Raw genomic sequence first — 27,500 nt, 5'->3', positions numbered from 1 at the left:
CCTCCTCCACCACGTGCCCTCCCACAGCGGATGGTGGACGGCCACAGCTACGCAGCAGATGGGGCCTAACCGCAGCCCACATGCCCGCTCCAGGGGCCCAGTACAGAGGGAGCTGGCACACTGCACTAAGCACGGCTGCTCCCTGAGGAAATCACGGCAAATCCTCTCTCTAGCACCCCAACTGCAGTTTAAGTCACCAAAACCCATTTCCACGTAATGACTTTAATAGCATCTGCAACAGAAACCACAGATGAATGGAGGGAGATTTTCTTGCATTTTCGTTTTCCCCAGAAATTTAACTCATTCCTACCTATGCTTGAGCTTCAACTACACAGCTCAGAATTCTTCTCTAAATATGAAACATGTGTTTTACCTCAAAAGGACAATCTCTTATGAAATTAGGTTCTCCCTGCAGGGAAGGAGAATGAGGCAGCTAACTAGCACAAAGCCCTGCCCCTCCTGTGGGTGGGTCTTCCCAGCCTAACTGCTCAGGGATCACCGTGTCCTCTGCCCCCAAGCCAGCCTCCTGATTCATGACCATGGCATCTGCTGTTCCCAGCATGGACGCCACAGGGCTCACTAAGACTTGTTGATGACAGTCAGGACCAACCACATAAGAAACACACTTTCATGGGAAAGAATGGTGACCTCAGTGGTCACTGAGGAATTTTATTCTACTCACAGCTGTTGGTGCATTCATCCTGACCTCTCCCATTCTATCACAGCTTTTAGGGGAAGGGCACGTTGTATATACATGGTAGTAGCGATTGGTTATTTGAAATTGCAAGGGCCCTCTCAAACTACATGGCCACCACTAGAATTAACAGATAAAATTCCTACATTTCCCATGTCCTACAAAACCCATGTTCTTGCTTCAGCCTCAGCACAACTGTGGGACATAGAAGAGCTCATCTCAGCCACAGACACCTTCATTGGAGGATGGGAGAGGAGGGTCTCAGATCCTACTGATCCTGAGGCCTATATGCAATCTTACCCACTTTCATGAGAACAGGTTAAGTTTGCCTTTATAGTATGAGGGTTTCTCAAGCCCCAAGGCAGACAAGATCTGCAGTGTTCTGGAGTCACTAAGCCTATCAAAAGAAGTGATTAGTAACCTGCAGAATTTCCTAGTTGCAGCTAGAAAGTGGCATGTCTCTGTGTCATTACTTAAAGGTATTAAAAGTTAGACCAGAAGGAAAAAGTGACAAATCATGTATATTTAAAATATCCCATAGCAAAAGATGAACACTTTTTTCCCAAAATGGAAAAGGCTGAGCTTAAAGGAGTCTATGCCTATGTAGACACACAGAACAAAATTATTTAAAAACAGGTTTAAAAGACATACAGTCTCTTGTATGCCTTGATGTTAAGTGTGGGATGCCACCAATGAAACAGTCTCTCCAAAATGGAGCCTGAATCTGGTGGAGCCTCTAGAGGTACAAACCGACCTACAAGAGTACCAGGGCAGAGAGCAGGCAGTTCACCACCTGCTGGGAGCTGGGGAAACCAAGTCAGGAAGATACAAGCTGCAAAATCTTGACAGAGGAACAATTTAGTTTTTTCATCAAATAAACTTCAAAGGAAAAAGATGACAGAGGAAAGAAAGCTATGCATTAAAGGCACTTCACTAAATGCAACACACGGGCCTCATGAGGATCCTGATCTGAATAAACATGTAACACATTTTCCTAAATGAGGTAACTAGGGAAGTGTGAGCACTGGCTTGATGTCTGATGATACCAAGGAATTTACTTTTTACTTTTTTAAGGTGAGTATGGTATTGTGCTGATTTTTTAAAACGGTTCTTATCTTTTAAAGCTACATACTGAAATATTTATGAATGAAATGATATAACGTCTAGGTATTTGCTACATAATTATTAAAAAAGGAAAAAGAAAAGGCCACTGTGTTGTCCAGCATTAACACAGGAAGATAAGTTGCAAGTATTTCTATCAAACATTGTTTAAATTTCAACTTCCTGGACAAAAAGTGGCAAGCCTCCGCAAGAACCTGTGTTGAGCACTTGAGAGCAAGTGCCCTCAACTGTACATGCCCAGGTAGCGCACACACAGATGGCACACACATACAGGTGCTGCACACGTGTGCACACAGTACACACGCCACACATGCATACACGTACGTGTACAGAGCCCACCTGGACACACACATCGTGCACATACACAGCCTACATGTGCATCTGAGCCCACATATACAGACATACACACACATACAACAGACATAGGCAGCTGCCAAGACCACTGTGTGTGCACAGGAATGCTATGTGTGTCTGCATGCCACAAAACGCAAGGACTCAGAATGGGCACCGCCCTTCCTCAAGCTATAGGGAGCTGAGCAAATCAGGTGGATGTCCCAGCATTTCCGTGCAGGTGACAGACAAGCATAAATCAGTGGAGAGTTGTTTTTAGGCAAGAAAGAGAAGTGAGTTGCCTGCAGGGGAGGACATGACACTACGAATGCATGTTACCTGTCTCAGTTCCTGGCTGTCCCCCTCGGAAATTAACGGTTCGCTCATCTGTAGCTGAAGTGGCCTCCCTTCCTGGTTCCCTGAGGAGGGCTCACAGTGCATGGCTCGGTCCAAAAGCCCAGATGCTGAAATGGAAAGTCAAACAGAGTGGCATCTTCTAGAAGGTGTGAACAACGCAAGGGCATTCAGAACTTTACAAAAAGTGTTTAAGACCGTCAGAGCTCTTTCGGTTGACGAAGTGTTTTCCCAGGCATTTACTGTTTAGAGCTTCTGTGTTTGCGGGAGCGGTGAGTCCACCTCTCTGAACCTCTGCTGAGCTGACTGAATATGGGACCCACCTGAGCCTTGCCTTCTACCCAATCCAGGGCTGCTTCCTTACCCCACACTGATCAGAGTGTGCAACACTGTAAATACTCAGGATCTAGTTCTATAACTGGCTTTTAGAAGAAAGATGCTTTATCCAGGAGTGATTTTTTTCTTTTTGAGAGGACAATAGATTGGAGTATGAAACATAATACTTGTTGAGCCCTGGTGAAATGTACATGAAATACACTACTAGGAACTGCATTACCATCTGATTACCCCACAAAACACTGTGGTTCTAGAGAGCACATGAAATGGTCAGCTAGTCAGGTCAAGCAAAGTTGAATGTGGAGCTGTACTGAGGTAGGGGTGAGCCAGACTGCTGCACGTGGCAAGGCATTGCTCAGGGGTGTTTCCATTCACACATCTATGCCTGGGTAGTCTTGCTAAGAAGCAGAAGAGCAGCTTGGCAAGGAACAGTGAAAATCCTTTATTTAAAGAGCTGCCTCCATCTGCAACCCTGGCACTGTAAGGCCCAGATAAGAGCATAGCTTAGAGTCTGTCACCTGCTTTTCTCCATAATACAGACCACCTCAGATGTGTCAATATAGCCATGTTTATTTATTAGGATGCTGGAAAGCATTCTGGGGTGAGAACCAGCAGTGTGGATTCCAGCACCAACTCCTTTGAGCAGATTTCTCTGCTTCAGCAAAATGGGAGGGCAAAAGCAGGACACCCCACTTCCTTCCTAGGACCCTAGTGGCAGTCAGCAGAGCTGCCTTTCATCCCAGCAGCCTGGAGCAACTGATAAATGCATTGTTAGGAAAGGAAATCCATCTTGGGGTAAAGGTCTTGCTGGGCCTGAACAGCAGGAACCCAGGTGGTGAATCCAGGACACACCAACTGCACAAGCCCCTCCTCCCCAGGGAGAGACCAGCCACCTCCAACAGGTACACAAACATCCCCGTATTCTTATTTCTCAAAAAATTTCTTACAAATTAACACTCCCTGAGATTACCTAGCTGAGCAAAGAAGACATGATGACAAGAAAGCATGTTTCTTGGGATCCTAGAGAGGAAAAGGGTCTTGGCCAGATGGAGTGAGTTCAGGAACCAGTTGATGCGAAGCAAAACCTGCATGAAGGCAAGACCCAAGGGTTCCACACTGTGGGCCTGAGCTCTCCCCGGGCCCATCTCCACTGGGAAGGAGGCCCTTTGTGAGAGTCTTCGTGCCCTTTAACTGTGCACCACTGTGCGAAGTGCTTCCTACACAGAACTGCAACACCCGTACAAGCACCTTGGAGGTCTGAAAAAGTTTCACAAGACAAAAACCTTAGTACACACCATGTACTCAGATGTGCTTTTCTATTCTATTCTTCATATAAAAGCTGGTTGCAACCAACCAAATTGATTTTACAACCTGTGTCCTGGAATCTCCAAAGTGCCACTACTTCAACATCCTAAGGGCTTATTAATTAGCACAGAACTTTCCATAGCATACAACTCACTGTCGGTTGGTCTTGCATGATCTAAATGTCACTAACATGTTACATAATGAAAAGCACTTTTCTAAAACAGCAATAGAACACCATCAGAGCTAAACTAGACAACAGAGGACATGTTTTACTAGATACTATTAGCCTAAAGGAAAGGCCAACTAACACACCTGACGTTAAAACATTATCAGTGATAACATGATGGCAAAGCGCACTTCACTTGTCTATGTTAACAGTGGTTCTATGGCCTAATGGGTGGAAGCAAACTCCCCATTCAGCCTACACCCTCCTCCTTCCTAGTCTGCTCCTGATCCTGCAGACTCCTGTTCCAGCCACCCCGGCACCCTGGCCCCAGCATGCTATTCCTGCCCACCTTGCCCCCGCTCTGCACATGTCATGCAGACAGATGTCCCCTAGCCCAAGTATGGAGACATGTTCTCCACTCAGCCCTTCCTTTAGCAGCAATCTTCCCTCATCTGTCCTGGTACCATTCAGTTTACACACCTTTGACAGTCACTTGCTTGGTACTGCACTGCTATTTATCTTTTTCAGCATCTTTTCAAACTGGGATCTCCCCAGCTAGCTTCTCTGAGAGCACGGCCCATGTCTAATTCACACTTGTGCCCAGCACTGTGCTCCTGCACTGTCACTCTGGTTTCCATTTCAACACCTACAGCTATATTACAGTTAGAGACATACTATTTTTGAATGTTTAACAAATGGGATTACTTAAACAACCAGAAAACCAAAACTGAGGATTTTTCTTCCTGGAACATACTAATAAGAGATGTTTTTCACAACGAGCTGTGGGATCAGCAGGATCCTGCCTAATACAAAACTCGGCCACCCCCGTGAACTTTGTGTTGAGACTTGGGTTGCTGACTCAGTTACTTCAATGCTTTGAAATATCTTCTGAAAAAATTAATTTAGTTCAGTATAAGATGGTTTTTGTCTCAAAAGTCATTAGTTATCTCAGTTAAACAAAATAATCACAAATTGTTCAAGCTACATGCTACCTTACAGATGATTCCACTTTCCAAGAACAAGGAGGCATCGAGGGAAACCCTGAGTAAGGACTGCGCTGGCAGGGGCAGCACTGGGACGCCAGTCTCCTTTGTGCATCAGACATAGACTCCTGACCTCATTGCAAGTTCAGACCAAAGACTACCAGGGCCTGACCTGGGAGCAGAAAAACCGCTCCAAGCCTGTCCAGCCTTGAGCAAATCTTTCTCCCTGTCTCTGGGCCCCATACGCCTCACTGATGACACAGGAAAATGCCTACTCTACCCAGGGATGGATACAGCAGCTTATATAACTGGGGTGGGAAGCCCTTTCAGAAAAAAAACACAAAACGCCCCATGTCCTCAATACAACAGGAAGTGTAACAGAGAGAAAACTGAAATGGAGAGACAGCAGTCTCAACTGACTCATGGGTCCTTGGAAGGGATCAAGTGGGTGAGGGCCAAGCAGCTCTCCGGGGGTCTGTCGATAGTCAGGGGGTCACCATGTCCTAATAAACTAATAACATGGGGCTTGTCTGAAGTCAGTGCAGTGCTTGTGTCCTAGTGACCACATGGAGGGGTCTGTTGGTGGTCAGCATGGTGCTGTGTCCCAGGGTCAGAACTTTACTATTTCAAAAGATGATCTTAAATTAATGACCCTATGCAGAGACTTCAATGCCTCAGAAGTTCATTTATCATTACACAGAGATGCGTGTGCCTTCTGGTTACCTGGGCCTGTCCTGGGTGCTGGAGATGGGGTGAGAAAAGACAGACTTGTGTCTGATTCTGGAGCACACATCCCAGTGTGGGAAGTTGAACAGCAAACCAGAGGGTACCAGCACCAGAGGGCAAGTGCTAGGCAAGATTTCTATAGGATCAGTGAATGGGAAACTAGTCCTCTTAAATTAGGTGGTCAGAGAAGGTCCCTCTCAGAAGGCAACAGTTCGCAAACAGTGAAAACAAAAATCAGTACCAAAAAAACTCTTTAAAAATGCTATGCACGGACCTTGCTCTTATATGATAAGAGCTTTGTGGGCTTCCTCCAAAAACCCATCACCCCAGTGGATCATGAGACAACAATGACACAAAGTCCAACTAGGGGAGTCTACAAAAACCTGACCACTACTCCTGAAGACCATCAAGATCATCAAAGCAAAGAGAGTCTGAGAAACTGTAACAGTCAAGAAGAGTCCAAGGAGATGAAATGCCGAAATATCATGTGGGATCCTGGATGGGATTCTGGAACAGTAAAACATAAGGAAATCTGAATAAAATATGGACTTTAGTGAATAAAGGTGTATCAGTACAGGCTCATTAGTTGTGACAATGAACGATACTAATGTAAGATGACAAGAATAGGGAAAACTGGGTGTGGGAGACATGGGAACTCTCTGTACTATCCTCACAACTTTTTCTCAAGTCTGAAACTATTCTAAAATTTAAAAGATTATTTTAAAGATACTATGCAGAAAAACAGCAATTTGCAACTGCTCTTCCTTAAGGTGGGATCTGCCCACCTGTATCATTTCCAGCCCTTGAAGCCCAGGAAACTCTCTTCCTCCCCCAGTCCTGGCCTGGCCACCCCAGGCCCTCAACCTGTCTACTCTATACATTACTACAGAGGTCTCTGGAAAGTTCTTCTAGGACACTGGTGCCCTGTTACTAGACCGCCACCTTCTGGCCACACACAATTTACCAAAATAGCTCATCGAGGAGAGAAATTGTTTCTGAGAGGTCAAAGTCATGGTTTCTACCTCCACTGTTTCTGTAGTTTCCAGTGCAGAACAGTAAAAACAGAGGTGCTGACAGATGCAACAACAAGAGAGGTAACAATGAGAAGTAAGTTCTCATTGCTGGGCTTGCGCAGGATTACTGTGAAGTTCCAAGCAAATGAGATACCATCTTGCTTATTGAACTCAGCATGCCGGCTTCTTCCAAACATAACTCCTTGTCACCTGTACCTCTCCAAATCCACAGCTGTAAGGTACACCTGCCTCACCTACGCAGGGAGGCTTCACCAGGGGAGGATGGGACTTCATGCTCAGTCCAGACTCAGACACACTGTAGGGATCCTACCCACAGGCTAAAGTTAGCACTGAGATGAAAACCCATCTGTCACCGTGGATGCGGCTCAGCTCATTCCATACATATACAATCCGTTACTGTGATGGGTGAGGCCATAGTCCCCAGTTATTCAATCCAACCCTAATCTAGGTGTTACTGGGAAGGTATTTGTAGATGTGGTGAAGGCTCTCAGTCAGTTGACTTTAGTGAAGGGAGCCTGTCCTAGACAATCTGGTGGGCCTGGTTCAATCAGCTGAAAAACCTTAAAAGTATATCTGCAGCTTCCTTGAGGAGAAAGACGTTCAGCCTCTGGTCAGCAGCCTCAGCTTGTGCACAAGAGGTTCATTTTCCCCTTCCTGATGGGTGGCCCTGCAGAATTTGCACTCACTCAGCTTCCTGCAGTCTGATTATGGCTGCAGAGGCCCTGGCACTCACTCCCTCCTCTCTAGGCCCATCTGCCACCTGTATGCTTGGAGTCAGAGCTTACCATCCCATCTTCCTCGGGACCCACCCTCCATGACAGCAAGGCACAGCAAGCTTGCACCCTTCTCACTTGTACAGTGTGACTTTCTGTGACACACGTGACATGCTCGCATCTGCCATCTCATTTGTAACATTCTATGTTGTGTTCTCTCTCTGAAGCCACCATGCCTAACATAAAACCCACGAATATGGTAGAGCTCCATAAGAAGAAGGATTGTTTTCAGGACTGTAGGTACCTGGCACCATGCCTGGCACAGAGGGATTCTCCAACAGCACTGTCAGAACCAACAGCCCACGGTGCTCTGCATCTGGTCCCACCAGCCAGGGCCTCCTCCCTCCTCTCACTGCTGAGGAAAGTAAGTTTCTAAATTAAGTTTTTACATTAACATTTCCAACATTTTGATACTTATGGGACCAGATCTATTATCAAGCAATTTCTTTTTGAAACTTGAAGTCATCTAGAATAACATCAAAATATTCATATGTTAGGGAAACATTACATATTGGAACTGAAATCAATCACTTAAGAGGAAAAAAGAAAAGGAACTGGAATAGTAACAAACATATCTCTTACTTTATTTTTTGTTTTTGGTTTTGGTTTTTCTTTGTGGTACGCGGGCCTCTCACTGTTGTGGCCTCTCCCGCTGCAGAGCACAGGCTCCGGACGCACGGGCCCAGGCGCTCCGCGGCATGTGGGATCTTCCCGGACTGGGGCACGAACCCATGTCCCCTGCATTGGCAGGCGGACTCTCAACCACTGCGCCACGAGGGAAGCCCATATCTCTTACTTTAAACAAACTCTAGCAATCGAAGTTAATAAGAAAAGACTATTACTTGTTAGAAAAATCACTATAACATAGAAGTAATGTCACCTATAATGCTAGTATTAGAATATTTTATGACTTTGGGATTCCTTAAGCAGGGCTCAAAAATAAACTTAAGGGGAAAAATGGTAAATCGGACCATAGCAAAATTAAAGATTTCCGTAATGGAAGATGACAATCTAGGAGAAGTATTGGTAGCTTCTAAAGTCAACAAGGGATGAATATCTAGAATGAATAATGAACTACTGCAAATCAGAGAGGGAAAAAAAAAAGTCCAGTAGGGAAAAAAAAAAAAAAAAAAAAAAACCAGAACAAGCAACCCACAGAGCAAAATCTGTGGGACCAAAAAGCAACTAAAAGGCATCAGATGCTCCACCTCACAATCAATCAAAAAAATAAAAATAACCTTTAAGATACCACCTGACATCAGTCAGAATGGCAAAACCGAGAAGTCAGATACCACCAAGTTATTCTATGCTAGGGAGGAGGCTGGGACCTGGGGACATATCCACATGTCCTGCCACCCACAGTAGAACCTCAGGCCAAACTCAGCTATACCCTCTATGCCCCACAGAGACCTAAAAGAGGATACTGCAGCCATAATGCCAAGAAAAGCAAGGGTTTCACAATACTTCTGGGATGCTAAAAAAAAAAAAACACACAGAAACTACGCTGCGTAATTTTCAAAAATTCTGATATCCAAATGCCCATCTGGAAGGTGGGCTGGGAATACCTCAATTAAGTGCCAAGAAAACCGAGTGTGATGCTGGGTCAGGGGAAGGGACTGGAGACACACCAGAGCAGGTGGGGATGATGCTAGTTAAGACCCTAAAGTGTTGGTTCTCAAATCAAACAGAGGAAAGAGGTGAAAACATCTAACTTGGAGTTTTCCTTTGTTCTGAAAGCATCACCAAAACCATTTCTGACCTATTTGAAAAGGCACAGCTCTCAAGTACATGATAAACCTGAGTGATTTGAGATTCAGGTGGCAAGTACTAAGGAAAATGGTCTGAAATTATTTTTATTTACAAACAAATAGGTAGTCACTAATGAGCTGAAACTGGCAGTTGCTCTATGTGATGCATCACGGCAACGCACCATGGGTGTGTTGAGTTTGACTGTGACTTTAGAGGTCTTGCGCACGGATTGTTTTGATGATCACTCACCTGCATGCCAGACTGAGTAGCCCTTCTCTGCTAGGGGAGAGGTTCTAGTGCTTCTGAGCATCAAGGCATCTTCTAAAAACTCGATCTTCTTGCTGAACTGCACTTCCAAAATGGGGATAACCTCTGGCATCTTGGCAGATATCAAACGATAAGCTATATCTGGCTTCCCAATGAACCGCTGGCGGATGCTAATTTCATAAGGTGTATGAACCTTGATGTCATCTACTTCTTCTCTTTCAAATCTGTGCATGAGCAAAGAATCTGAGTTGTGGATTTCCAACCCAGAAACAAAGACGGTGAGCCTTCCTGGTTTAACATGAGATTCTGTTTTTTGGGAAATAACAGCAGGAATTTTGATCACTATCCCTTCTTTTCCAAAAGCTTTGGAACTAGCCATTGAGGCATCCCACTTGGGCTTTGTTTCTGATGGCATCTTCCAAAGCTTGAAGCTAAAGGGCCACCAAGAAGGAGACTCCAGTTCTGTCAGCAGCCTAAAAAAGCAAACACAACACAGAAAGTAGTCAATGAGTTAATTTTTTTTTTTGAAAACTGTTTTGACTTTTATAAAGAATGTTACCATTTTATAGTTTTCTTTTCCACAAGCACTCCATGAAGCAGAAAAAGCAGGCATTATTATCCCCACATTTTAGAAAAGAAAACTGAGGCTAAGAGCAGTGGGACATTTGCCTACAGATACAAAACTAACCAGAAGTAGACACACAACAAAAACACACATCTTGTGACTAGAATATTGCTCTTTTCACACTTGACCTGGTGTAATTTTGACCAAAATAAATCCTGATCATAATCTCTAGAGAGCTGTCTAATAGAACTTTCTTCAGTAATCTGTATTGCCTAATCCAGTAATGGGGACATGTGGCTACTGGGCACCTGAAATGCAGCTAATGCAATGATGAATTGAATTTTAAACTTTTTTTTTTTTTTTTGCGGTACGCGGGCCTCTCACTGTTGTGGCCTCTCCCGTTGTGGAGCACAGGGTCCGGACGTGCAGACTCAGCAGCCATGGCTTACGGGCCCAGCCGCTCCGCGGCATGTGGGATCTTCCCAGACCGGGGCACGAACCTGTGTCCCCTGCATCGGCAGGCGGACTCTCAACCACTGAGCCACCAGGGAAGCCCTAAACTTAATTTTAATGTGGCTAGTGGCTACCATATTGGACAACTCTAAATTAACCACTAATAATATCCAGAGATATATCTAAAAAGACAATAAGAGAGGAAAACAGTAGAAGCAGGAAAGGAAAAGCAAAGGAACAAAGATCAAATGGAATAAACAGAAAACAAATAACAAGATGGTGGAATTATCACAACCATATTAGTAATCATACTAAATGTAAGTGGACTAAATTCTCTAATTAAAAGGCAGATTGTCAGCCTTTAAAGGCAGAGGGTCAGTCTATAACAAGACACAGTTATATCTTGTCGACAAGAAGCAATGTGAAATATAAAGATACAGATACACTGAAAGTAAAGGGATTGGAAAAGTAAAGTAAAAAGAATCATGCCAAAAGTAAACTTTAAGACAAGGAGTGTTACTGGGGAAAAAGAGGGACAATGCATAATAATAAGAGGATCAATCCAAAAGAGAGACTTAATGATAGTAAATATGTGTGCATCTAATAACGGAACTTCAAAATTCATTAAGCAAAAACTGGCAAAACTAAAAGAAGAAATAGACAATCATACCTGTAGTTGTAGATTTTAACAAACTGCTCTCCACAACTGATACAGCAAGAAGACAAAAGTAATTAATAAGAATATAGACATTTTGAACAACACTATTCAACCATCTCAAACCTGATATTTACAGAAACATCATCCAAATGCTGAATGCACTCTGTTAAGTATATTCAGAATATAAACAATAACAACAAAAAGATTATATATAACAGAGTGGTCAACATGGCAGAGAAGAAACACCTGGAGCTCACCTCCTCCCACAGGTATACCAAACTTACAACTACTTACAGAGGAACTAACGATGAGAAGGACCTGAAGACTAGAAAGAAAAAATTTTCCACAACTAAAGTTATCAAGAAGGAACTACAATGAGATGGGTAGAAGGGGCAGAGACACAGTATAGTTAAGACCCACATCCCCAGGTAGGTGACATACAAAAGGGAGGACAATCACAATTGCAGAGGTTCTCCCCAAGGAGTGATGGGTCCAAGCCTCACACTGGGCTCCCCAGCCCAGTATTACACAGAAGATAAGCCCCCATAACATCTGACTTTGAAGGCCAGTGGGACTTACATAAGACAGAGCTAGAGGGCTGTAGAAAACAGAAACTCTGCTCTTAAACAACACAAGCAGGCTTCCCTGGTGGCGCAGTGGTTGAGTGTCCGCCTGCCGATGCAGGGGACGCGGGTTCGTGCCCCAGTCCAGGAAGATCCCACATGCCGCGGAGAGCCTGGGCCCGTGAGCCATGGCCGCTGAGCCTGCGTGTCCGGAGCCTGTGCTCCACAACGGGAGAGGCCACAACAGTGAGGGGTCCGCGTACCGCAAAAAAAAAAAAAAAAAAAAAACCACAAGCAAAATCTCACATGCTCTTAGACCCACCACAGAGGGAGTAATCTGAAAGAAGCCTAGGTCAGTCCCACTTGTTGAACTTGGAGAAGGCTGCCAGAGAGGGAGGAGGCCACCAGAACTCCCCCTGGGGACATAGATGCTGGTGGCAGCCATTTATGGGGGCCATTTAGGTTCTACCATGAGGACACTGGTGCTGGCAAGGGCCATTTTGGTGTCTAGACTATCTGCACCAGGACATGGTCCCACCCACCAGCAGGTTGGCCACAGTCCTGGGACCTCCCACACTGACAAGCCAGTTACATGAGGAAATGACCCTGACTACCAGCAGGCTGAGACCAGTCCTGGACCCACGGCCCTGTAGTCAGCCACACAAGGACCTGGCACCACCCACCAATAGACTGGAGCCAGCCCCAGGACCTCAGGCCCTATAGCCGACCATACTGGGACACAGCTCTGCCCACAAGCAGGCTGGCACCAGCCCCAGGAGTTTCAAGGCCCTTGCTCCACATACTAGCAAGCCGGTACCAGTACCGGGACTTGTCAGCACCTGCAGACAGAAGTCCAAGGCCCCCCAGGCCCCAAAGTCAACTGCACTGGGACCAGGCACCACCCACCAGCAGGCTGAGATATGCCTCAGGAAACCCCAGGGCCACTCAGTTGGCCGCTCTGGGACCTAGCCTTGCCCACCAGTGGCCAACAGCCTCTGCATGAAGCAAGGCCTGGTAGCCAACTGGGACAGGGACAGCCCTGCCTACCAACATGCCCACAGGGGCATCCCTAGATCATATAACTCTGGTGCTGCTGGGCACCATAGGATGTCTCCTACACAAGCCTACTTCTCCAAGATCAAAAACATAACCAACCTACCTAATTCATAGAAATAAACACAGAAAATTAGGTAAACAAAAGGAGGTGACAAAGAAGCATGTTCCAAACGAAGGAAAAGATAAAATCCCAGGAGAACTAACTGAAGTGGAGATAAGCAACGTACCCAGTAGGGTTCAAGGTAATGATCATAAAGAAGCTCAACAAACTTAGGGAAAGAATGAATGGCCACAGTGAGAAGTTTAAGAAGAGATAGAAAATATAAAGAAGAACCAAATAGTAACTGAAACTAAAAAATACACTAGAAGGAATCAATAGATTAGATGATACAGAGGAACAGACAGGTGATCTGGAAGACAGAGTAGTTGAAATCACCCAAGTTGAACAGAAAAAAGAAAGAGAAATTTTTTAAAATGAGGACAGTTTAAGATAACTCTAGTCTTATATCACAGTACTATGAGACAAGAAATCAGCTATAAGAAAAAAACTGCAAAAAACACAAACACATGGAGGCTAAACAATATGCTAGTAAAACCCAATGGGGTCATAGAAGAAATCAAAGAGGAAATAAAAAAATACTTGGAGACAAAAGAAAATGGAAACATACAATCCAAAATCTGTAAGACACAGCAAAAGCAGTGCTAAGAAGGAAATTTATAGTGATATATGCCTACCTCAGGAAACAAGAAAAATCTCAAATAAACAACCTAACCTTACACCTGAAGGAAGTAGAAAATGAAAAACAAACAAAACCCAAAGTTAGAAGGAAAGAAGTCATAAAGATCAGAGTGGAAATTAATGAAATAGAGACTAAAAAAAAAATAGAAAAGATCGATGAAACTTAGAGCTGGTTCTTTGAAAAGATAAATCTTTAGCCAGACTCATCAAGGAAAAAAAGAGAGAGGAGCCAAATACACAAAATCAGAAATGAAAAGGAAGTTACAAATGAAACCTCAGAAATACAGAGGACTGTAAGAGATTACTACAAACAATTACATGCCAATAAGACGGACAATCTAGAAGAAATGGATAAATTCCTAGAAATGTACAATCTACCAAGATTGAGTCAGGAAGAAATACGAACAGACTAATTTTATTAATTTAAAAACTCCCAACAAACAAAATTCCAGGACGAGTGGGCTTCACAGGTGAATTCCACAGAACATTTAAAAAGGAACTAATGCCTATCCTTCTCAAAGTATTCCAAAAAATTAAACAGGAAAGAATGCTTCCCAACTCATTCTACAAGGCCAGCATCACCTTGATACCAAACCAGACAGACACTACAAAAAAAGAAAATTACAGGCAAACATCACTGATGAACACAGAAGCAAAACTCCTCCACAAAATATCTGCAAAGCAAATTCAACAATACATTAAAAGGACCACACACCATGATCAGGTGGGATCTATCCCAGGGATGCAAGAATGGCTCAATATCTGCATAGCAATCAATGTGATACACCACATTAACAAACTGAAGAATAAGAATTATATGATCTCAAAAGATGCAGAAAAAGCTTCTGATAAAATTCAACATCGATTTATGATAAAAATGTTCAACATTGGGTCTAGAGGGAACATACCTCAACATAATAAACACCACACATGACAAACCTACAGCCAACATCATACTCAACAGTGAAAAGCTGAAAGCATTTTCTTTAAAATCAGGAATAAGACAAAAATGCCCACTCTTACCACTTTTATGCAACATAGTATTGGAAGTCCAACTCATAGCAATTAGACAAGAAAGAGAAATAAGAGGAATCCAGATTGGAAAGGAAAAATTAAAACTGCCACTGTTTGTAAATGTCACGATACTATATGTAGAAAATCCAAAAGATGCCACCAAAAAACTACTAGGACTCATCAATGAATTCAGTAAAATTTCAGGATACATTGCATTAATTGTTAATGGGATTATTTTTTAATTTCTCTGATAGTTTGTTATTAGTGTATAGAAATGTTGCATTTCTATACACTAATAACAAACTATCAGAGAAATTAAAAAATAATCCCATTAACAATTACATCAAAAAGAATGAAATACCTAGGAATAAATCTAACTAAGGCAGTTAAAGACCTATATTTGGAAAACTATAAGACACTGATGAAAGAAATCAAAGGTGACAAAAACAAATCGAAAGATACCATGCTTATGGATTGGAAGAATTAATATTATTAAAATGACCATACTATCCAAGGCAATCTACAGATTCAAAGCAATTCTTATCAAAATACCAATGGCATTTTTCGCAAAACTAGAAAAAAAAATCCTAAAATTTGTATGGAAACACAAAAGACGCAGAAATAGCTAAAGCAATCCTGAGAAAGAAGAACAAAGCGGGAGGTATCATGCTCTGATTTCAAACTATACTACAAAGCTACAGTAATCAAAAAAGTAAGCTACTGGCACAAAAACAGACACAAAGATCAATGGAACAGAACAGATAGCCCAGAAATGAAGTCACACTTATATGGTCCATTAATCTACAATAAAGAAGGTAAGAATATACAACCCGGAAAAGACAGCCTCTTCAATAAATAGTGTTGGGAAAACTGGACAGCTACATGCAAAAGAATCAAACTGGACTACTTTCTCACACCATACACAAAAATAGACGCAAAATGGATTAAAGAGTTAAATTTAAGATCTGAAACCATAAAACTCCTATAAGAAAACACAGGCAGTACGCCCTTTGACATCAGTCTTAGCAATATTTTTTGGATATGTCTCCGCAGGCAAGGGAAACATAAGAAAAATAAGACACTTGCAAACAATATACATGTACAGGGTTACTATCTAAAATATACAAAGACCTCATACAACTCAACATCAAAAAAAACTAAACAACCCAATTAAAAAAATGGGCAGAGGACCTGAACAGGCATTTTTTCCAAAGAAGACATACAGATGGCCAACGTACACATGAAAAGATGCTCAATATCACTAATTATCAGGGAAATGCAAATCAAAATTACAATGAGATATCACTTCACATCTGTCAGTTGGCTATTATCAAAAAGACAACAAATAGGAAATGCTGGCAAAGAAATGGATAAAGGGGAACTCTGGAACACTGTTGGCGGGAATGTAAATTGGTACAGCTACAGAAAACTATGGAAAACATTATGGAAATTCCTCAAAAAATTAAAACTAGAACTACCATGCGTTCCAGCAACTCCACTCCTGGGTATTTTTCTGAGGAAAACAAAACCACTAATTCAAAAAGATATATGCACCTCTATTTTCAATGAAGCATTAATCACAATAGCCAAATTACAGAAGCAACCTAAGTGCCCATTGACAGATGAATGCATAAATATGTGGTATATATATAGAATGGAAACCATAAAAAAAGATTGAAATCTTGCCATTTTCAACAACATGGATGGACTTGAAGGGTACTATGCAATGTGAAATAAGTCAGAGAAAGACAAATACTGTATGATTTCACTTATATGTGGAATCTAAAACAAAACAAATGAACAAACATAACAAATCAGAAACAGAGTCAAAGATACAGAGAACACGCAGGTGGTTGCCAGAAGGGAGAGGAGGATGAGTAAACAGGTGAGGAAGATTAAGAGGTACAAAGTTCCAGGCACAAAATAAATGAGTCAAAGGGATGAATTCAGCATGGGGAATATAGTCAGTAATAATGTAATATCTTTGAATGGTGACAGACAGTAACTAGACTTATCATGGCGATTGTTTTGTAATGTACAGAAATTTCAAAACACTTATGTTGTGCACCTGGAACTAATATAGTGCTGTAGGTAAATTACACTTCAAAAAATGATACAGATGAACTTATTTACAAAACAGAAACAGCATCACAGACAAAAGAGAACAAATTTTTGGTTACCTAAGGGGAAGGTGGAGCGGAAAGATTAGGAATTTGGGATTAAAAGATACACACTACCATATATAAAACAGATAACCAACAAGGACCTACTGTATAGCACAGGGAACTATATTCAGTATCTTGTAATAATCTGTAATGGAAAAGAATCTGAAAAAGAATATACATACACATATATATGTATAACTGAATCACTTTGCTATACACCTGAAACATTGTAAATCAATTATACTTCAATTAAAATAAATAAAAATCTTTAAAAAGAAAAAAAACAGAAACAAACTAATAAAAAAGGAGATCAGTTTCGTGGTTACTGGAGGTGGAGACTGGGGGAAGGGGAAATTGGATGAAGGTAGTCAAAAGGTACAAACTTCCAATAATAAGATTAAGTACTAGGAATGTAATGTATACAACATGATTAATTTAATTAACACTGATGTATGTTATACATGAAAGTTGATAAGAGAGTAAATCCTGTTAAGTTCTTATCCCAAGGGAAAAAAAAAATTTCTGTTCTATTTTGTATCTATCAGAGACAATGGATGTTCACTAAACTTACTGTGGTAATCATTTCATAATGTATGTAAGTCAAATCATTATACTGGACATCAAACTTACACTGTATGGTAGGGCAGTTATATCTCAATAACACTGTAAGAAAAAAAAAAGAGTATAACAAGTCTCAATAAATTTCAAGTATTGAAATTATATAGAGCACATCCTTTGTCCTCAAAGAAATGAAACTAGAAATCAATAACAAAAAGTTAACTAGAAAATCCTCAAATATTTGGAAACTAAACACAATTCTAAAATAAAGGAAATTAGAAAATATTTGAAGTGAATGAAACTAAAAACATGATACACAAAAAAACAGGGGGATGCAAATAGAGCAGTCATAAGAGGGAAACTCATATCTCTCAAGGCATATATTTGAAAACTTCTTAGGAAGGTTTAAAATCAGTGATCTAAGTCTCTACCTCAAAAAGTTACAGATTATACCCAGAGTAAGTAGAAGAAAGGAAAAGTAGGAATCAATGAAATGGGGGCTTCCCTGGTGGCACAGTGGTTAAGAATCTGCCTGCCAAGGCAGGGGACACGGGTTTGAACCCTGGTCTGGGAATATCCCACATGCCACGGAGCAACTATGCCTGCGTGCGCCACAACTACTGAGCCTGCGCTCTGGAGCTCATGAGCCACAACTACTGAGCCCATGTGCCACAACTACTGAAGCCCACGCACCTAGAGCCCATGCTCCGCAACAAGACAAGCCACCACAATGAGAAGCCCACACACCGCAATGAAGAGTAGCTCCCATTCGCTGCAACTAGAGAAAGCCCGTGTGCAGCAACAAAGACCCAATGCAGCCAAAAATAAATAAATAAATAAATTTATTTTTTAAAAACTCAATGAAATGGAAAACAGAAAAAATACAAAATATTAACAAAGCCAGAAGCTGCTTCTTTGAAGTAATTTTAAAAATTAAACACCTAGCAAGAAATAATAAAGAAAAAAATAAAGAAAATGCAAATTACCAATATCAGGAATAAAAAAAGGGGCATCACCACAGATCATTTAGCCTTTGAAAGGTTTATGGGGAATTTTATACTCAACTCTATACCTATAAATGGGACAACTTACATGAAATACACAAAACACTTGAAAAACCCAAAATTTCAAAACTGAGGCAAGAAATAGTTTAATAATAAGAATAGCCTCACAAGGAAATTGAATCTGTAATTTAAAATCTTGCCATAGAGAAAACTGTGGTCCAAGTGGCTTCACTGATGAATTCTGCCAAATATATAGAGAGGAAATCATCATAACTGTATACCAACTCTTTCAAAGAATAGAACAAGAGTGAATGTTTTGCCCATTTAGTTCACAAGACCAATATAACTCCTATACGTAAACCTGATGAGGACATTACAAGGAAATACGTACATAACAATATCCTTCAGTAACACAGATAGAGTTCCGTGAAAATATTAAGTCAAATCTAATAATATATAAAAAAAAGAATATAATATCATGATTAAGTGATATTAATCCCAGGAAGCTGAAGTTGGTTTAACATTTGAAAATTAATCACCGCAACTTATTTCATTTTGTAGAAAAACAAAAGGAAAACTGTATGATCATCACAAAAGATGCAAAAACAGATTCTGATGCAATTCAGTACTCATTCATGTTAAAACCCCAGCAAGCTAGAAGGAAATTTCTTCAATCTGATAAAGGACATCTATAAAAGCATACATGTATGTATCTATAAAAAAACGTACATGTAACTGTATGCCTCATGTTGAAAAAATCAATGTCTTCTGTTTAAGATCAGAAACAAATTTTAAAAAATGGGCAGACTTCTAAAGTATCTGAATTTTGAAAGTATTCCCCAAATCTACACAGAGATCCAATGGCAAAGGGTAGAGCCTTGTCAGCACAAGGCACTTAAACATAACCTCTGACTAATCAATGGCTGACCACTAAGCTATGCTGATGCAGGGACAACCACCAGGAACCAAGCCATGCTTAAAAATTAAAACATAAAAAAAAACAAAAATAAAAAAGCTGCACATGACAGTGGAAACACACTCCACAGAGTTAGTTCAGGCAAATTACTAAAATGAGTAAACAAATAAAAACAACCACAAACACCACCATCCTGTGGCAAGGAGGGAGATCAGAATCCAGAGTTGCAACAATGTATTATTTAAAATGCCAAGTTTTCTACAAAGAAGTATTAGATATGCAAGGAAACAGAAAATTGTGACTCATACACAGGAGTAGAAAAAAAAGTCAACAGAATCCATTTCTGAGAGCACTCATATACTGGACTTAAGAGGTGAAGATGTCAAAGAAGTAATTATAAATGTTCAAGAGTTAAAGAAAACCATGTTAAGAAGAGTAAAGAAAAGTATAGTGACAATGATTCATCAGAGACTATCAAATCAGAGAGAGAAATTATATAAAAAAGAACCAAATGGAATTTCTTAAATTAAAACAATAGTAAGATACATCCTAGTTAAACCACTGAAAACCAAAGACAGAGAGAAAACTGTGAAAGCAGCAACAGAAAAATGATTTATCATTAATAAGGGAATCATAATAATATTAACGGTTGACCTCTATCATAAACAATGAGCACCAGAAGGTAATGGGATGACAAAAGCCAAGTTCTGAGAGAAATAAAACTGCCAGTAGAGAATTCTACAACAGCAAAACTATCAGGGAAAATACATTACCAAACACATAAATGCTGAGAAACTTCACTGCTAGCAAGCCTGTTTCCTGAAAAAAAGACTAAAGGATGTTCCTTGGGCTGAAAATAAAAGACACCCCCAGAAGGAAACTCAAATCCACACAAGAAACAAAAAGCACTGGTAATGAGATCATGCAGGTAATTAGAGAATATAAGTATTTTGTTTACTTTTCCTAACTGATTTAAAAGATAATTGCATAAAATAATAATTTTAAATTATACTGAGGCTTATAACATATAAAGATATAATATATATGAAAAATAATGGCATAAAAGGGGGTTAGGAGTGTGACAACAGATTGTAACTCAGGTCCACAGGTAGAAATGATGTGTACTGAAAGCAGTTTTTGTATTAGAATAAAATATTCTATATTTTTCTTTCTTCTCTTAATTTCTTTAAAATATACAAGACTGTACAAAGTAATAATTATAGTACTGCTTTATTGCATTTAAAATATATATAGATGTACTATATATGACAATGGCACAAAGGTAGGGGAGGGAATGAAGCTATAATGGAGTACATTAAATTGGCATTAATCTGAAATAGATCATAAGATGTACATTGTAATATCTAACATAACAATTAAGAAAATAATTTTTAAAATACTAATGAAATAATTTAAATAGTACACTAGAAAAAAATCGAATGCACACACAGAGGTGGTAAAGGAGAAACAGAAAGAAAAACACATAGCAAAGTCACAGAAGTAGAAAACACATAGCAAAAACACATAGCAAAGTCACAGAAGTAAATCCAACCATACCAATAATTAGAATAAATGTAAATGAATAACACTGTAATCAAAAGGCAGAAGTTGTCACTCTGGATTAAAAAAAAAGATCAGACTATATGTTGTTCATAAGTGACACATTTTAAATTCAAAGATATAGACTGCAAGTAAAAAGAGAAAAGATACACCACACAAACAGTGATCCTAAGGGAGGTATAGAGTTATACTATTGTTATTAGACAAAATAAAAATTTTTTAAAAATTAACACAGATGAAGAGAGTCATTTTATAATGATAAAAGGGTCAATTCATTATGAAGAAACAATAATTATGAATATATACATACCTAACAATAGAATCACAAAAGACATTATGAAAACATTGACAGAATTGAAGGAGAAATAGACAATTCAACAATAATAGTTGGAGACTTCAATGCCCTACTCTCAAAATGGACTGAAAAAACCATCAAAGATACAGAACACTTGAACATTATCAACCAATTCCATCTAACTGGTATCTAAGTAACGCTTCATCCGACAACACTGGGATGTACACTCTTCTCAAGTATAAATGGAACATTCTCCCACATAGATGCTATGCTAGACCATGGGTCAGAAAACTTTTTATACAAAGGGCCAAACAATAAATATTTTAGGCTTTGAGGACCAACTGTCTCTGTTACAAATATTCAACTCTTCCATTAGACCAGGAAAACAACCACAAATGAATGGGCATGGCTGTGTCCCAATAAAACTTCATTTGTAAAAATAGGAGGTGGGATGAATTTAGTCCGCTGTCATTTGCCAGCTCCTTGCTAAGTCATAAAACAGGTCTCAATAAATTCAAAAAGATTTAGATAATGCAAAGTATCTTTGTTCCCTGACCATGATGGAATGAAATAGAAATCAACAGAACGGAATTTCAGAAGACCACAAATATTTGGAAATTAACCCACTTCCAAATAACCAATAGGTTAAAGAAAGAATCCTGAGGACAATTAGAAAATGGTCTGAGCTACATAAAAATAAAAATACTGCATACCAAAGTTTATGGGATGCAGCTAAAGCAGTAATTAGAGGGAAATTTATAACCATAAAACCTGTATTACAAAAGAAGATCTCAAATCAAAACCATAAGCTTTCACATTAAGAAACAAGAAAATAGAAGAGCAAATTAAAGAGGGGAGGAAATCAATGAAATGGAAAAGAGAAATATAAAAGAAAAATCATTTTAAACAAAAATTAATTATTAGAAAATATCAACAAAATTGACAAACTGTTCAGTTGGACCAACTAAGAAGAAAGAACACAAAAATTACTAAAATCAGGACTTCCCTGGTGGTCCTGTAGGTAAGACTCCACGCTCCCAATGCAGAGGCCCCAGGTTTGACCCCTGGTTGGGGGACTAGATTCCACATGCATGCCACAACTAAGAGTTCACATGTGGCAACAAGAAGCCCTCATGCCGCAACTAAAAGATCCCACACGCCACAATGAAGATCCTGCATGCCACAACTAAGACCCAGCACAGCCAAAATAAATAAATAATCTTTTAAAAAATTACTAAAATTGGGAATGAAAGCAGAACATTAATACAGACCTTACATAAATGAAAGGGATTATAAAGGAAGCCACAAGCAACTTTACGCTACAACATTAGACAATTTAGATAACATTTTAAAATTCCTAGAACAACACAAACTACTAAACTGACTCAAGAAGAAAAGGAAAATTTGAATATACCTATTCAAGTAAAGAAATGAATTGGTAATTATATTCCACACACATAAAAAACTCAGGCCCAGTTGGCATCAGTGGTAAATTCTATTAAGATTTAAAGAAGAAATAATACCAATCCTTCACAAATTTCTCCAGAAACTACAGATGAGGGACAGTATTACCCAAACCAAATTTAGATAAACACATCACAAGAAAGAGAACTACAGACCAATAAACCTCATGACTACAGACACAAAATCCCCAACAAAGTTACCAAACCAAACCCAAAAGGACTATGTACCATGACCAAGTGGGACTTATCACAAGAACAAAAATATCTGAAATGTTTAGTATCTAAAAATCAATTAAGATACTACACTGTATTAACAGAATCAAGGACAAAAACCACATGACCATCTCAATAGATGGTGAAAATGCTTTTGATAAAACCCAATATTCATTCTTAACAAAAACACTAAATGAACCAGATATAGAAGTGAACTTCCTCAATCTGATATCAGAAACCTACAGGCAACATCAAACTTAACAGTGAAAGACTGAATGCTTTCTCCCCTAATACTGGGAACAAGTAAAGGATGTCTGCACTCACCACTTCCAGCCAACACTGTATTACAAATTCTAGATAGTACAATTAGGTAAGAAATAGAAATAAAAGGCATCAAGATTAGAAGCAAAAAAGTAAAACAATCTTTATTCACAGAAGACATGATTCTGCAGGTGGAAAATCCTACAGATCCACACAGAAGCCACTAGGACTAATAAACGAATTCAGAAAGTTGGCTGGATACAAGACAAGATCTATTGAAGGCCTTCCAATTCAAGGACTAGATAGAGTAGATACGCTTCTCCCTGTTCTCCCCACTAAATACAGCTTAAAACCCTGGATATTATATATGAAACACACATAAGATTATGGAGAGTGGAGAGAAAAAGTCAGGCTGGTAGGTCTCAGGACTTCAGAAACTCTGAGGAAGCGAGTTTTCTTTTTATTTACTATATTCTGAACTGAGTCCTGAAGAAGCCAGAAACCTGGATAAACAGACAATAAATAAATAAATAAAAGAAAGCCTACTCTCCCTACCCTATAGAAAAGGGGAAGCTGACAAGACAGAGAACTTTTAGTCAATAACAGCTCTACTCCAGCCAAACTCCCCAGAAAGAAGTGCAGCCCACTCCCACCCTCATTAGCAAACACCACATGAGGAGCCTAGACATGAACCCTCTCCTACCTGCACTGAGGGGTAGTTCTTCCTAACTGGGGTAGTGTCAGAGAAGGCCATGTGAGGAGCCAGCAGTAATGAGGGAAACCTTACAGGTCAACATAGGCCAGGAGGGGGTAACAAGACAGCCCTCATTCTCCCAATCAGGGTGGTATTAGCAGAGGTCTATGGGGAAACCTGAAATTCCACTCCCAGTCAGTAGCAACAGGTGTCCTTTTCCATCCCAAGGCATAAACTAGGGCCAAGAGAAGAATCTGGACTCTCATCCCCACATGGCAGTAAGAAGAATCAGCTTCTTGCTCCCCGGGGCAATGTGTCAAAGAAAGATCTGCTAAAACAGAATATAATGTCCAGAGTCCCATAAGATAATACCCTATACAATAGAGAAAAGAGAATAGATAGATTAGTGGTGACCTGGGCTAGGGTGAGAACAGAGAGTGACAGCAAATGGGCTTGAGGCAACTTTTGGGAGTGATGGAAATGTCCTAAAATTGAACTATAGTGATGTTTGTCCAACTCTGTAAATTTATTAAAAATCATTGTTCATATAAAATGAGTGAATTTTGTGGTATGTAAATTAGAAAGCTGTTCTAAAATATCTACACAGACACAATGGAGTAAAAAAACATCTAAAATAGGGAAAAAAAAACATTAGTCACAAAGAAACAGTAAATTCTCTTTAGCAATAACATACGCAAAGAGGACAATGGAAAAACATCTTCAAAACGTTGAGCTAAATTTGGCTCAACTGTGAAGAGCCAAATTATCATTCAGAGTGTCAGTAAAATAAAGGCATTTTCCAACATATAAAGACTGGGACAATACTACTTACTCACAAACCCCAGTGAAAACAGAATCAGACCAATTATTTCACCAAGTAGATTCCAGCAAACTGCGATCAAGTCTGCGTTAGTAACACGTCCTCGTTTCATTTAAAGAGACATGTGTGAACCTGTGTGCTTAACTGAACAGAACAGACTGCATTTTGGATTTGACCTCCACCTTATGCTGATATAGCATGAACCAAATTTTACTCTTGTACTGGGCAAAGGCAGATGGTTGACCACATGACTGCTATGGCCACATTTCCAAGATAAAATCTGGACACTCCAACAATAGATTTCCTAGTATCCTATGCAAAGTGCTTAGAAACCCAATGAAATGTAAATTGTAATTATATCTTCCAATCACAATTCTTGACAAACAACTGAGGTGATGGTTCTAAGACACCAAATAAATTCTTTTATTTTAGCTGTGCCTCTTTTCTCGGTTGACATACATAATACCAAAAAGTAGGAAGTGTCTAATCCAGAATTTTAATATATGTAAATAAACTTTGTTTTCTAAAAATTCACTATGTAGTCCTTATTTTACCACAGAATGTGAAGAAGTGGTGAAGATCTGATTAAAGAATGGCATGGCTGTTGAATGAGCATTAGGGAACCAGGGCTCTTAACTCCCTCCCAAGAGGCAGCTGCAAATAAAGCCTCTGGATGCCAACCTCACTGACAAGACTTGCTCCAGTCACTCTGACGTTCTGTGCCACCCCTTGCTTCTGCTCTGTAATGTGGACTTTACCTGGTATTTGTCTGCCCATTCACCCAACATAGTTATATTTAAAGTGTAAAAAATGGTCACAGGAACTGTCCAGGAACCCATGATATTATATAATTTAAGGTTTACAATCCTAGACATTACTCCTTGCTAAATTATTGGATTAAAAATGTCACAACATGCTCAAAGATGGAAGTTTAAAGTTCAATAAGATACTAATTGCAACGGATTGAAACTCAAATATTTTTAAATCCAGGGATTCAAAAGGATTTTAAAAATAATAACTGAACATCTTTTGAGGATAAAGAACAAAGTCATTACCTTGAAAACTGCTAAATACAGAAAAACAGCAAACCTCCATGAAATCTGCCCCAGAATGAAATGGTACATGAAGGGCGGCATCTATTCATGAAAGCCATATAGGTAGTGGCAGCAGGGAAGATGGTGGAATAGGAAGCTGCAGGAATCTGTCCCTCCAGCAAAATGAAGGAACTGGCAGAACTGCCTGAAGCAACTATTTTGGAACTCTAGGTCAAGGAGAACATCTGCAGCATCCAGCAGTGAGTTTGATGGAGAGACCAATAAATTTCAATCAACTTCTGCTTTCAAGCAGTAGCAGCTACCAACCCCCATCCCACAAATCCATAACTGGCAGCTGTGGGACAGCCGCAAGTACTCTTAGTATGGCCTGTTGAAGCCAGGGTGGGCAATAAAGACCTTTCCTCCAAAAACTGGGACTGTGAGTCTGATTGGGGCTTCTGATTGCTGAGAGGTTGGCACAGAGTTTTCTACCACCATGAGCTGAAGTGGCTTCCCAGCCAGGAGGGAATTGAGAGAAACAAGACCTATTTACTTTTTCCTTCTTCGGAAATTGTGACCACACTTAACAAGGAATACACGCTTTGAAAAAATAATTTGGAAAAGTCACAAAAAGTCAGTTCCAACCCTCAGCAAGCAAAACCCAGCAACCCCTGAGGCATAGGAGAATTAGATTTCCAGAGTATTATCAGTCAGCTTGGGCTGCCACAGACTGGGTAGCTTAAGCAACAAATATTTCTTACAGTTCTGGAAGCTGAAAAGTCCAAAGTGTTCAGTCTCTACTAAGGCCTAGTAGCAGGCCAAGAACTGTTTCTCAAAAGGAAAGTAGTTATCTGCAGAGGATAGCAGGGCTTTGCTCCAAAATCCTAAGGGTGAGCACTGTGATTCCCTATAGAGGTCTGCAAAAGGCTCCAAAGAGCACCCCTATCTGCCACTGACCCATCATATACCACTGGATCATACGGCCCAAGTGACAGAGCAGCTCTGTGGCAATCTGGACCTGTTTCAGAGCCTTCTCTTGCTCTAGGCCCTACTCAAAACTGGCAGCTTTCGAGTCACTTGGTAAATGTGCCAGAGTAACACACCCAAATGAGGAATATGTTGCTTCCAAAACACTAAGAAGCATTGTGCCTCCTTTCTGGTTGTAGGAAGAGCCAGATGCAACAACTTAACCTTCACTATAGAAGAGATACTCCAATGAGCCATACACCATTGGACTTCTAAAAATTTCACTGAAGTAGAAGGCCCTTGAATTTGTCAGATTTCCCATCCTCTGACATGCAAATGTCTTATGAGTCTAGAGTAGTTGCTACTTCTTACTCAGTCCAATCAGCATTAATAGCATGCTATCTTGTGGAAGAGAAAGGCATCAAGATCTTTGTGAACTATATTATGACATAGGGCTGAAAAGTTGGTATACCCTTGAAGTAGGACAGTGAAGGTGTATTGCTGGCCTTGTCAGCTGATAGAAACTGCTTCTGGTGGTCTTTACTAACAGGGATGGAAAAAAAAGCATTTACCAGAGCAGGTGCTGCATACCAGGTACCAGAGGATGTGTTAATTTGCTCAAGCAGTAAAACTACATCTGGAATAGCAACTGCAATTATAGTCA

At 40.2% G+C, this 27,500-nt stretch overlaps 1 protein-coding gene across 5 annotated transcripts in view; it reads right to left on the bottom strand.

Moving 5' to 3' along the window:
• Positions 1-27,500, bottom strand: part of SNAP47 (synaptosome associated protein 47) — a 64,915-nt gene that overhangs the window by 19,063 nt on the left and 18,352 nt on the right. For 4 of the 5 annotated variants that reach the window (XM_027096467.1, XM_027096464.1, XM_027096466.1 and 1 more), the window contains 2 exons: positions 9,822-10,312; positions 2,486-2,610 (listed from right to left, as the gene is read on the bottom strand). In XM_027096467.1, coding sequence (XP_026952268.1) covers positions 2,486-2,610; positions 9,822-10,312 — 616 coding nt within the window. The remainder of the gene's footprint in view (positions 1-2,485; positions 2,611-9,821; positions 10,313-27,500) is intronic. The other variant, XM_027096468.1, reaches the window with a different exon arrangement.

This window comes from Aethalodelphis obliquidens, unplaced genomic scaffold, assembly GCF_003676395.1.
Source record: "Aethalodelphis obliquidens isolate GAN/ISIS:26980383/991018 unplaced genomic scaffold, ASM367639v1 scaffold102, whole genome shotgun sequence".
In the NCBI taxonomy this organism is placed as follows: domain Eukaryota; kingdom Metazoa; phylum Chordata; class Mammalia; order Artiodactyla; family Delphinidae; genus Aethalodelphis; species Aethalodelphis obliquidens.
Note: the sequence above shows the minus strand (reverse complement) of the source record. Positions and strands in the feature narration are given on the sequence as shown.